The sequence below is a fragment of the Manacus candei genome, unplaced genomic scaffold (assembly GCF_025592945.1).
Source record: "Manacus candei isolate 608988 ecotype Guabito, Panama unplaced genomic scaffold, ASM2559294v1 h1tg000002l, whole genome shotgun sequence".
NCBI lineage: Eukaryota > Metazoa > Chordata > Aves > Passeriformes > Pipridae > Manacus > Manacus candei.
In genome coordinates, this window is record NW_026138050.1 from 7,260,494 (window position 1) to 7,273,840 (window position 13,347).

Genomic DNA, 13,347 nt, shown 5'->3' on the forward strand with positions numbered 1-13,347 from the left:
CTCCCCTTTAATCCCAGACCTGTCTTCTGCAGTGACCTGGTGCCAGTTCAGGCTCTGTGACCCCTGGGCACGGGGAATGGAGGAGCAAATGACCACCTGAGAGGATGGGATGCAGATGTCCAGTTGTCAGAGGTGTCAGAAAACAGGACAGGGCCCAGTTCAGGGTCCTGAAGAAACACTATTTTTTCCAGATGTGTAACTTTTCAGTAATCAGATTTCAGTGGTAGAGTTGATGACCACACAAAGATCCTTGTCTATCTGTGTTCCTGGATTTGAGTTCTTTATCAGCAGGAAACATTTAACAAGCACAAAAACCCAACCCAGATGAGATCTGCTAATCAGCCACAAGATGCTACAAAAAGTTACAAGCATCAACATAAAAAAGTGCTCTTACTGATGTCTCTTCTGCATGAACGTTGGCCTGTCCTGACATAAGGCATCTTATCCCAGCTAACGGTGGCACACCACTAGGAATAATTCTTGTATTAAGTAAAAGAAGCAGGACATAGCAGTAATATATTTTATTTTTCCAAGACATTAAATGAGCAGGCTCGCAGATTGAGCTTCTCATGGAGTAAATACAAATTACAGTTTCTAGATGCCCTACAAATAAAATGTGGCATTTTAAAATCAGGGAAACTGTTTAAATAAATACTTAAATGTCTGATTTAATTATGAAGTTTCATTCTCTTTTAAAAAATATTAAGTTTTTAAAAAATCTTCCTCAAGAATAAATGTTCATTTACTGCCCTCTTGTGACAAGCTGAAATCTGCATATACAATTAAAATTTCACAGTTCAAGAGCTACAAGGGATTTTTTTGTGGGGGTGTTAGTAAAAAATCAGTAGGACTTCTTTACCTCCCAGTTCCTCTGCTGGAGAGGAATCTGGTTCTTTTCCTGCATCCCAGCTGGACAATGACAGATCATCTTTGCTGTCTGCACAAGCTGGGGCAAATGAGAGGACAGTCTCTGATAATGCAAAGAAAGAAAATTAGAACTCACTCTTTAATTCTATGCATTAAATATCAAGTTTGATCTTCAGCACGAACAAATATAGATTGTCCCCATACCTGACAGCTAGACTTGTGGTTAAAATGCTTCTGAAATTATGAAAAGTTTGTCTATAATGAAGGCAACAGTGCAGAGTTCAATCTCTTGTTTCCATGCCCAAATGAGTGGGATAGAACAGGAAGAATTAAGGTTTAAAAAGCCTTTTAAGTTACCTTCTAATTAAAAAGCACAGAAAATTCAGAGATTCAAACCTGCCCAGTTCTCTGTGTGCAGCAGGTATGGAAAGCTACACATAAACCTTGTCATAATTGCCAAATTGAATGGAGTGCCCTGTGTAACTGCAATACATCAGCTGGTTCAATGATCACCTTCAGTTTTAATTGTCTTGAAAGTTTCAGAAAGAGTGAATCTCCTCTAGCACCTCTATTTTTATAGATGTTCATGGTAACTGCAGTACTCACCCAGAAGAGATACTTGCTGACACTGCTCTTTGTCTTCACAAGATCTCAGTGGCTGGCAAGAAGTTTTAAATTCAGTTACTAAACATCTGAGCTTGTGTTCAAATTAAAAAGTGAGATCCCATGTCCCTTTGAGTCATACAAATTCCCATCTCCAAAGCATTCTGCCAACCAAATGCATTCTGCAATCATGCCTATCTCAAAACATTAAAATTGCAATAGTGTTTCACATTTTCAAGTATTAGCAGGTAACACTTTACCTTTGATACCTGCCAGGCAAGCAGGATTATCCTATTTCAGAGCTAGGGAAAGACAGAAATACAGAGAATGAAAGCTCCTGTTCTTAGACATGTTCCTCTGTTCTCACATGTTGCTCTACATGCTATTGTTCATCTGCTCAAGGGAATGGGTCCATAGGATGGGAACAACTGGCCAAAGAATGGGAAGTGGTGGTGTACAGTGGCACTACTGGCTTACAGAGACTGGGAAATTAGGTGTTTGTGAATGCTCTTGGAATTAATAAAAATACTTTCACCTTGTGCATAATTCCAAAGAATAACAATTCTAATTCATGCCTTCAACTACCCTGTGCATCCAAATTGCACCTGTGTCACAGGCAGCATCTTACAACCTCCAAAATCCTTATTCAAAAGTTTGGCAAAAAGAAAAGAGCACAGCTTAACTGCTGGGAAACAGCAAGGCTTGCTACCTACAACAGCTGCAATGCCATTTTAGACATTCAGCTTAAAGCAGGAGAGATGTCTTCCACCAGCCAACCAACCTGTCAGTTCCCCTTCAGAGGGTTTGCAAGTACTTTATGTGTATTTATAGTTATCTAGGAAAACATGCAAATGTGTTAAAACTGTCCACACTGATGACACAATTTAAGGTAGTAATGAACAGGAAAAGCAGAAGGACCCAATCAAACAACTGTTTATGCAAAGAGGGGAAATGGGTTTCTACGTTCAGGAAACAGAATATTTGCAGGGCCTGACTTTGCCCTCTAAGTGGACACACAATAATATTTAACAGGGCTGCATCCATTTTACCTGAGGATATCCTGAGTACAAAGCTGGGGTTTCTCTGGAGAAGTTCTTGAATCTAAAGCTAGCTCTGTTCTGATTCTCAAGAGCTATTTGCTCCTTAACCATATCGTGGGTAACGTACACCACTGCACATTCAAGAAGAGCTTCAAAAAATTCCAGAAAAACCAACTAGAGTAAAAGAAACACAATGGTTAAATTCATTCATTTTTGCAAAATTCCTTCATTAACAGGCACGTGTAACTGAGCAAGCAAAGAACTCAGAAGTGATTGTGAAGTCTCACTGGCCTCACTTAACTAGTCAAACATCTCTTCTTCTGAAGAAAAATTGAAAACAGCCAAAGCTCAAAAAATTTAGGAGGTGATACACTGTGTTACATCTTATACAAGCAATATTGAACTAAAATGCTGCATAGATTTTTGTTTTATCTGCAGCTGTAAGAAATTTCTCTAAAAAGCAACTCACAACTACAGCTATTACCTAAAATATTTTACTTGCACATGATGCTTCAAGAAACCCCAAGAGTGGGTGTAAAACAGATCCCTTGGTAAGACTTACCATGTGTGTTCAGTTTATCTGTTTAAAACAAATTCAGTCAAGTAATTTACAACAGACTGTTGCTAATTCCTGAAGGGTGAGAACCCTCCAAACTGGGCCAACTCTTGGGGAGCACAAGAGTCTTCTACAGTCACTGAGGTGGCAGCACTTCACATGGCACTAATCAGGTTTCTTGAATCACCAGATTTTCAGGATCACTGGGTTCAGATCTTAATTATTGATCCATTTTAACAGCCTTGGCAGCTGGAAGTGCAGAGATTGATCTCTGTGTAATCACTGACATACATCTTGTCAGGCAGCTGCCTCACAGACAGAACTACAACCAGCAGCAGCCTCCTGGAAATGGTATAATTCCCCCTGAGGGCTATGGCACTCCTAAGGAGTTATCTGGATGCTCCAGTATGCTGAGACTGTACTAAAAAGAGTGGGATATTAAGAAAACTATAGATGTACATGAACTAAACTAAAAGATACAGGCAGAACAAAGGAAGACAAAAATAGAGGCCTGAGTTTGTACTCTTCTTTTTTTTTTTTTCCCCAATAAATTAATTCATTTTCTTCCTGCTCCAGCAGGTAGGATAGTATTTGCAGCAGTTTTTAAAAGCAACTTTAATTGTTCCTGTAGTATGAACTATTTTTTTTTCCATACACACCTCCAGTTCCATGTTGATACCAGTCCTACCAGGTGGAGAGGCACCAACTTTGACAAATATTTTCACAAGTTTTGAAACAGTTAATTGTTTGTTGAGAAGTTTCAATTCCTGGGTAAGAGTAAATGTTACATGTTAACAGCACTTAAGGCATTCCCACATGGACTTAATCCACCCTTGAAAGCCAGTACCAACATTTCTAGTGGGTTCAAATGATATTTCCACATGTGTAATTAACAACACAGTGAAATTCTGGCCCTACTGAAGCCAATGGGAATATTTCTTAGACTGCAAAAAAACAGAGTTAAAAGAGAGCTTGTGGAATGCTCATAAACAAAAACATAAAAGATTACAATTTTGCCATCTGATTTTTTTTTTCATGAAAAAATGGCTTGGATTTATAAAGTGACAGTCACCCAAACCCCAGGCACATTAATGGGAATTGTTCCCTACCTTCAGAGGAATCTTGATCTGTCCCTAAATTACTGAATTTTAGTAAAGAATCTCACATTCATCTTGCAGTAAATACATTATTGAAATGCCTTCCTGTGTTATTTCAATAACTGCCAGTCTTTGAGTTCTAACAATAAGACATGTCCATATATTCATTTTATAGGATGGAGTGGAGGGGGACACAGGAGGGACCAGAAAAAATATTTATATTCCCTTAAAACATTTTTGTCTAAGATTTGATCACCTGAAATGATCGAGTACAAAATTAGAATTCAATCCTGAAAAAATGCATAAAAATAATTTCTGTAGAACAACCATCCCTTTAATGTCTGTTGGACAGTTTGCACAAATATCAGCCCTACCTTTTCAACTTTGCAGAAGCCACAGTTCTAAAAAGCCCATATAAAGTGAACAAATAAAGCACATCTAATCACACAAAACAGAAAAAAATAGATTATTACATCCAACATCCAAACAAATTGCCTTATCTTCATTGTGGGTTCAAAGGGAGGGTTGAGATTCGGGCTGCAAAAAGCTCTGTATATCTCCCAGCATTTGTAAATGTAGTTCATGGCAAAAACAGCGTGTCTTTCTTCAGAAAATAAGATACCTTTGAAAAGGAATTGGTAAAAAATGATGGTTATAATAAAACAGTGATGTATGTGGTACTGATTGATGAATTCTGCACAGAAGAAATACCATGGCTTACCTTGGACACAACAGGCAGTGGGAATAACATTCCTGGACATCATTGCTGAGAAACACTCGTCCAGAGAACGACCTTTCACTCTACTGGGGAAACAAAAATACTCTTGTCTGGGAAGATTCCAACTGATTACACTGAAATAAATAGCACTAAAAGATGGCACTTACTTGTGCTTTTTATGATAGATATGAAATGCCAGATGAATAAGGTAAGATAAAAATGTTCTGAACAGTAATAGCTGGTGTGGACAATGGATCTCCAGAAGTTCTTTACTACCTGAAAATTTTGAAAAAACAACCCTTTATTACGCTCACATCTCACATTCCTTACAGGAATATTGATCTGTCAGCCTTTCTTATCCTCTCCATCTCTGCCTATCACAGGCAATAACACTCCTGAAAGACTCAAAGCAGACACTGCACCATTTTCAAACAAGCAGATCAAGGGAGAACTGTCCACCTACAGCTGGATCTTAGATAATTCTCTCTTTCTAGAAATGCATCCACTCAGCATATACAGAAATAAAATGGGATGCAAAGCTGGAGTTAGACCCCACACACACTAGGGACACTGCAAGTCTAAAGGGAATTGATGGATTAACTGGCTCTATGGAAGAAAAAAAAACATACTACAGGCAAACCAAAGTTAAGAACACGAAAAATAAAAAGATTTGTCTCTCCTAAGTCTCTTTCTCTGAAAACTACAGGTAATAGTAATGGCAAGACTAGGGGTGAATACATTTTTTGAACGGATGTCTCTTCAGTGCAATTTTTAAGGCTGTATTTTAATTTTGTGTTTTCTCACCTAAGGATCAGAAGTGCCTGGAGAAGTGTTAATGCATCCACTGAGAACTCACAGGCACAGAGGTACTGACTTGGGGCCACTTAACTACCACAGTTAAGCTACCACTAGAACTTGCAACTCCAACTTTCTACAGCTTACCACTAAAATTCCTGGATTGCAGAGCCCAAGCACTGGAAGTACAAACCTGCCACCACCCGATCCATTTCAGCAAGGCTCATTTTGGAGTGATGAAGCCGGCAGTCCTTCAGGAACCTCCAAAACTGGAGCTTGGTCATGAGGAAAGTGTTGTCAGGAGAATGGCCGTAGCCTAAGGCGCTGTAGAAGCTGTAGTCTCTCCTCAGTATTACCATATGCCTCAACACAGCACATTCTACCTAAATAAAGCAGGATATGGTTTCAGCATCATCTCAGAGCAAGCAGAGATCAGCTTGTATTGATCCTCTAACTGGGCAGGTAATTTTCTGACCTTGCAACTTTGAAGAGCATATCCCTGGCTAAGTGTTCCCAAAAGCATTACTCAAAAGTAGTTAAAATACTTGGGGTTTGGTGACTGATAAAAATAAATTATCCTCTGTCAGCAGACAAACCTCAGAGTGGCTAAAGGCAGTTGCTGAATGCCCTTCCAGATATGTTAATCTATTTTTATTGCTTTTTAGTGGAAGCTCAGAAGAGGCAATACTGTTTACTCATTGTTTTTGCTTTTCTGTTTTCATGGCCTTCAGATTTTCAAATAATTCTTTAATGGAAAGAGTTACTTTAATACAAATAAACCAAAAATAAAATAATATGAAAGACACCACAGGGGAAAACTGAAAATATCAAAGAGTAGACTCTTACTTGGTTCAGTTCTTCCTGTCTCTCTTCCCTTGGGAACAAGTCAAGCAGTGAAGATATATCCAACTCAATATCTGACCCCAGGATAGAAGTACTTTCCGAGTCATTAATGATTGTGATATTTTCTAGCATGCAAATAAAATAAATTAGAACAAACTAAACCAAAGTTTAACATATAAATATGCACACAGAGAAAAATAAAACACGTATTATTCCTTTTTATCTCACTGACTTCGACCAATGGATTCCTTTATAATGAGGAGTAGGGATTTCATAATCAACAGCATAACAACTGAAGGATATTTTTGTCAAACCAACTCCTAGCCAAAAGGAAATGCAGATATTACATATGTTATGAAACTTTCAGACAACAGTGTTCCAAAAACATCACAAGATGGAATGTGGTTGTGTCACTCAACTCAAAGTGTCACATGTAGGAAATAAAGCATGGAAGTAAAAGTCATTAATTATTAAGATAAGTCCCATTTTTATCCAAGTTCTTTGGAGAAATTTGTCTGCTTCTTGAGTAAATACAAACAGCTTCACATTATAGTAAAATGGAACAACAAAATGTGAACTGAGTGAAATATTTTTTGGGAAGCTGCTTACCAATGACAGAAGGAGTGGCAATGCCACTCAGCTCTTTTGCATTCACTGCATTCTTTTGAAGATGAAGACCTACCAGACGATCATCTACAAACTCTCCTTCATAAGCATGACCATTCTTGAAGATAAACTTGCCCTACAGACAGAATTAATCTTAATATAAACACAAAACAAAGATCATAAAAATCACACTAATGTTCTCAGTCAAATTTCCTTTTCAGAATCTTGGCTAAAATGCAACATATGAGATAAAATACATGAAAATAATTTTTCTTACCCTCTTTCATAACGCACTCTGTCACCTGTTAACTAAGTACACTGTTGGGATGAGACCTATGTATCTGTTTGATTTTGAAAAGTATTTTGAAGAAAAACATATAGAAAGGTTTGTTTGCAATTCTTAGTTTGCATATGTGGCACTCACAGTTTTTTCAAAAATCTGTTTTATGTAAGAACTCTCTGTGCAAGGACAGCTTGAAATCCATTAATTCACAGTGTGAAATACTGACCAACCACTGCAAAACTCAAGATTGCAAAACTCAAGTACCTGTTGCACTGACAATCTCCCCAGGGAAATGTATTTCTTTATACACACAACACACACCTGACCACAGAGTCAACTTGTGGCCCAGCAAGTTCCCTGGAGGGACTCCTACTGCTCTCAGTGGACCCTCTGCCCTTTGTGGTGGATTCCATCCACACTGCAAACTGAATGGGATTTTCTGCACAGGAATCTGGAGATCCACAGTGCAGGGCAGAACAGTGTGCTCTGCTGTTGCCCAGAGTTTTGTCAGAACTCACCTTGCCGTGCTTCTTATTACGAACCCACTGGCCTTCGTACAGGGCTCCTCCGGCGTAGATGAACTTGCCGTGCCCGTGTCGCTCCCCTCGGACAAAATGCCCCACGTACTCGTTCCTCAGAGGGTACTGAGACAGGGGTGCTCTCTCGAAAAACCACACGTGGGTGCCATACCCATGCTGAAAAAAAATCCCTGTGTTCAGAAAAAAACACCCCCAGCAGAGCTGCTGTTGCTCTTGGGCCAGGCCAGTCCCTGAAATGAAGGCCCCCAGGTGGTTGCTGCAGCGCCTCAAACCAGCCACAGAACCCTGTTCTGCAAAGGTACTGGGAGAAGACCCAGGGGACACACTGAATCAAGCTCTATCACAGGACTCCCAAAACCACCCTTCCTGCCTGAATCCTTCTGCCTGTAATCCTGAACACCGTGCCAGAGAGCCAGGATGTTCCAGAAGCTGGACTCCTTGGTAATTTTAAGCAGAGTGAAAAGACAGAGCAGGTAGCTCACATTCTTTTTCCAGCAGAATAATAAACAGAAGAAAGAAAATGCCACAAAATCATCTTCCACCATAATGCTTTTCCAAGAGGGAACAGTGTGGTCTAATATTTTAAAGGTGACAGTGAAGTAAATTATCACATGTACTTACTGCTGAAGTAATATGTCAAGCTAAATATAGCCACAAACACTTAAATTATTTTAATTATTTTTTTTAATTGAAAAATGTTTCTGTTTTCCATTAGGGAGTTAAATTATGATTTTATAAGACTAAGTCAAAAGCCTTTTAACAATTTGAATATTGCTAACATGAGAATCAACTTACAATAAAGAGCATGTTTCCACTATCTCAACTGGCAAAAACCATAAAAAGCTCCTTTGATATTGCACAAAACTCCCTACCCAGCTTTCCTAGAGCAGTGGACAGATGCTGAACTAAAGAGAGGTTTCCAGGGAAGCAATTAATACCTGGATGCCATTCACCCACTGTCCTACATACTCTTGTTTAGCTGCCAACCATATCATTCTTCCATGTCCGTGTCGTACATTGTTCTTCCACTGACCTTCATAGGTGTTTCCAGACTTGTAGCTGCAAGAAAACAATAACAGCTAATGACTATTCACCCTAAATTCTCAGGTGATCTTGTGAAAGGCTTATGCAAAATCTCATTGCTAATAAATTTAGAATTTATTATTGCTAAATATAACTGTTAATTTGGAAGTTGACTCACTGTGGCACAGATACAGAGGTTTGATTGTAGCCACCGTTTATCTACTATTTTTAACTTACAAACCACTAAACATTAACCAGTTCTTTTTTTTTTTTCAAAGAGTCTTTGCCATAGCTAGTAAAAATCTTTGTTTACATGTAATTCTACACATAAGTCATTTATTCATAAAGCAGCTCCATCTGTTCAAATCCATCCAGCGTGTTTGGTTTTAAATACTGAATTGTGGTTTACCAAAGCTGAGCTGGGATTTTGTCTTTAGATGTTCTTTTATGCGAATGATCAATAGAAATACAGCACATAAAAATATAAGTTATAAAGAAGGTCTGTTTTATTATTATAAAGCACTTTTATTCCACTGCAGTAGTATGAAATGACAGCATTTGTATCCATTTTAAACAAAGGGAGAAATTGTATGATAATATACATGAAATATAAAAACATGAAGTATGATTTCATCACATTTACCGTCTCATTCCCCATCCTTCTCTGACATTATTGACCCATTCACCTGAATACCAAGAGGCATGTTCCTCATCAAAATAAATGATACCCTGAAACAAACAGCAGAGGCCATTGAAAAACCTAAACATTCATCTACATGAATAAAACATGACATACAAATTACATGACACATGCAATCACACTCTAATACTTAGTCACTTTGAGATGATGTACTGAAAGCAACTGAAGTGACAGAATTAAATAAAAAAAGCAACCTCCTTTGATGAATATTAGTTAAGACCTTAAAAAACACCAAGTAACCAAAAGAAAAATTGTATTACATCAAAGTCTACCCTGTTTTTCAAACCACTTGGAAATACTTGAAGAGAACTAATTCTAGTAACTTGATTACAGTACTCACTCTGAGGTAGATCAGTTTTCTGACCCATTCCCTTCCAACAGCAGCTCTACAGAGTTAACTATGTTCACAACTTCAGAAAAAAATCCTTAGGGAAAACAAATCCCTACACAGCATAAAACCATGCAACAGAACAAAACACTTTTGTAAAACCTTTGCTCAGTAACACTTGCTGTTCTTGAAGGTACCATCCAAGCCCCTGCTCTCCTTTGGTTCTTACTCACGTTTCCATGTCTTTTGCCGTTACACCACTCGCCAAGGTAAGAAATAGGACGAGTTCTGCTCCTGAAAAATCCAAATCCATGCCTAATTCCACCTTTGATTGATCCTTCATAGACGCCGTCATTCCATGTATAACGGCCATTAAACATCTGCACATTCTTAGCAAATGTTCCCTGAAAGATTCAATTACAACATTAAAAACACTAAGAGTGTCCCCCAACTGTCTGGGAGAAGCCAGGCTTGTGATTGAAGTCACTGCCACAGTTCTGCAGTTGCCACCTGTACCGTAGCAATTCCTGCAACTGAGGTACTTTCCTTCAGTTTGCACAGCTCATTGGCTGTAATTGTGGTCAATTATAACTTAAATTGTACTTTACCTCGTACTTCACTCCATCAGCCCACGTGTAAGTCCCTTGTCCATGCATAAACCCTTCAGAAAACATGCCCTTCAAAATGAAGAGAATGGCATCATTTGCAAATATATTCTTACCCCAGCTGAAGCCCACAGTGACCATAAGACTTCAAAAGAATGACATATCAATTCCCCCCTAACTAGTTTCAAATCAAGAATTTTAATGCCAGAAATCAACAAGTTTAATGCCAAAACCCAACAGGTTTAATGCTAACTTTCAATGCTTCTGAAAGCTCAACCTCCACCCACCTTAAAAGAAACAGCCTGCCTATTCTACAGATAGAACTTGGTCCACTACTATTTTATTTTTTTTAAATGATATACTCACCTTATAAGTACCCCCTCCCTCAAAACATGCAAATCCTTCACCCTCATACAATCCATTGACTTGTTCACCTTCATAGCTACAAAGAAAGCAAACTAAAGATGAAGATTTCAAGTCACTGCCAGTAGATCTAAATCACTATAATGAATAAAAATAAATGATTTTTGATTTACCACGGTCTACACAAAGGTCAGCTGTTGTGTCTTGCATAGAAAATTGAACCAGAAAATTTCTACTCTTTTGAACCTTCCTTGCAATATTTCACATAACTGTTGTGTTGCCTCAGACCCATATTTCTTTCAATTAAGAAAAAATATCACATTAGTAGCCTTTACTAGCTTACAACCAGGAATGTTGGTATGTGAAACATTACATACAGTCCTCTTGAAATACTAAAGGATTTTGTCAACATTGCCATTCACCTGCTTCTCCAGTTTGAGATATTCCTAAGGGATATGAGCAGCCCTAAACAGTAAAAGGCAGCAACATCTAAACATGACATGATATAACTATAGTTTCTTCACCAATTGTCTGCATATTTAAACAAAACTTTGCCAAAAACGGACAAGCTAAAAGAGCATCCTTCTGAAGGCAGCAGAATTCTACATGTATGTCTCATAAGGTGTCACTGCCACTAGGTGTGAATAACCCAATTCTCTGCCTCAAATCAAGAGTCAAACCTGTGTTTGTATGACCCTGGGTACAGCAGAGATACTTAAATGAGAATTCTTGACTTCACTGCTGTATTTGTAACAAGCATACATACCTTTTTACAATAATTTGAGCAAGAATAGGCTCCTCACGGTACTGAGGAACAGGTTGGACTGGAGGTTCCTCTTCCTCCTCTGGGATCTCTGGAGTTGCCTGAGTTTCTCCCACAGCGTTCACTGAATCACTCTGCAAATCTGGCAGCCCTGTTAAACCACTCTCAGCTGTAGTATCTTGTGCAGGATCAGGAGTATGTACAGATTCTTCCGCCTCCTCACTGTCTGCTGTCTTACTGTCTTTCTTCTTGACATCTTTTTTCTTGACATCTTTCTTCTTGCCCTTTGGCATAGCTGCTGAATTGTCTCAACGTGTGTATTTTCCTTCTGAAAAATGAAAATTTACTTCTATCTGATGCAAATTTTTTTACCCTAAAAACGAGCTGGTAAAACCCCCCACAAAACACAGCTAACTACACAAAAAATTATCAATCTTTCTGTAATTATTATACGTGCATACATTTAATTTATTTCTGTCACAGCAGTTCCTCAAGGCAGTGGTGTCACCGTGTGGCAGGCAGGCACAGGGTTAACAGGGAGCACTGCCTGGGAATTACCTCCAAGTCATCCATCAAAACCATCCTGATGGAAGCGGTGTCAGTAGACTTAATTTTGCTACATGGAGGTCTCTCCATCTTTACTCCATTTTTAGGTGTCTAGATTTAATTATGCAGAAAAGTTGAAAGATATGAGTTTGGCAAGTTTGAAAGTCACAGCTGCACTGATACTATTGATTTAACTTGCCTCCTAGGTTACGAGTTGCAGACTGAACCACCATACAGCGCAACCACTGTATGCTGTAGTTATTTCGCCGGTTAAGAGCTAATTGAAGGTTACAGCACTGCTTGAGCAGCTGCAATAACAACTCGCACTCATTTCACCGAGTGAAAGCAGCGCAAGAACCCAATCCCCGTGTGGCGAGGGCCGGCAGGGGCAGCCTCGGCCACCGCCGCGTCCTCACCCCTGAGGCAGCGCCGGGACCTGCGCGGGGGGCACGAGTGGGAGCGCGGGAGTCCGGGGGCGGCCGGGGCTGAGCCCTTCCGAGGGGCGGCCCGGTGCCGAGCTTTTCCCGAGGGATGCCCTGGTGCCGAGCCCGTCCCGAGGGCCGCGGGTGCAGCCGGTGCCGCAGCCCTGTCCCCCCCTCGGCCCCCGCCGCCCCGCAGTGCCCCGACCCCTCACGGCCCCCGCCGGCCCTCAGGCCCCGCGCAGGCGCAGTGCGGCGGCGCTGCCGTGCCCATAACAACGGCGGGGTTAACACACCGCGGGCCGGGCCGGGAGCTGCGGGCAGGACTGGGAACTGCGGGCCGGGCTGGGAGCTGCGGCTCCGCACCAACATCCACGATTTACTGACGGCACTCGGCCCACCCGCGCGGCCTGGGCAGGCACACACAGTGTGCACGATCGGCCACGGGCGGCTCCGAGCACGGGAGGAACATCAGCAGCATCACGGCCACGGCAAAGGGAGGGGCGAAGGGAACATAACCCATAAACACGTGGATTTCTTAGGGCAAATCTTGGTCCTACAGACGTGGGAGAGCTTAGCCATCTTGTTTTAATGGTTTCGGATTCAAAGTAACTATTTTGATTCTGGTCGAAATTTCCAGAATTCGGACTGAC

The 13,347-nt window shown here is 40.3% G+C and overlaps 1 protein-coding gene across 3 annotated transcripts in view; it reads right to left on the reverse strand.

The window, feature by feature from the left end:
* Positions 1–12,856, reverse strand: part of LOC127467487 (radial spoke head 10 homolog B-like) — a 14,217-nt gene extending 1,361 nt beyond the window's left edge. The window contains exons 1-18 of one of the 3 annotated variants that reach the window (XM_051779485.1): positions 12,692–12,856; positions 11,733–12,057; positions 10,970–11,045; positions 10,607–10,675; positions 10,232–10,402; positions 9,614–9,699; positions 8,886–9,006; positions 7,927–8,103; positions 7,129–7,261; positions 6,523–6,644; positions 5,870–6,059; positions 5,049–5,157; positions 4,885–4,964; positions 4,637–4,785; positions 3,726–3,833; positions 2,520–2,684; positions 1,474–1,525; positions 860–970 (exon numbers count right to left, since the gene is read on the reverse strand). In XM_051779485.1, coding sequence (XP_051635445.1) covers positions 860–970; positions 1,474–1,525; positions 2,520–2,684; positions 3,726–3,833; positions 4,637–4,785; positions 4,885–4,964; positions 5,049–5,157; positions 5,870–6,059; positions 6,523–6,644; positions 7,129–7,261; positions 7,927–8,103; positions 8,886–9,006; positions 9,614–9,699; positions 10,232–10,402; positions 10,607–10,675; positions 10,970–11,045; positions 11,733–12,022 — 2,209 coding nt within the window. In that variant the 5' untranslated portion in view covers positions 12,023–12,057; positions 12,692–12,856. Of the gene's footprint in view, positions 1–859; positions 971–1,473; positions 1,526–2,519; positions 2,685–3,725; positions 3,834–4,636; positions 4,786–4,884; positions 4,968–5,048; positions 5,158–5,869; positions 6,060–6,522; positions 6,645–7,128; positions 7,262–7,926; positions 8,104–8,885; positions 9,007–9,613; positions 9,700–10,231; positions 10,403–10,606; positions 10,676–10,969; positions 11,046–11,732; positions 12,058–12,691 lie in introns of all 3 variants that reach the window. The other 2 variants (XM_051779475.1, XM_051779496.1) reach the window with 2 other exon arrangements.
* Positions 12,857–13,347: the final 491 nt, after the last annotated feature.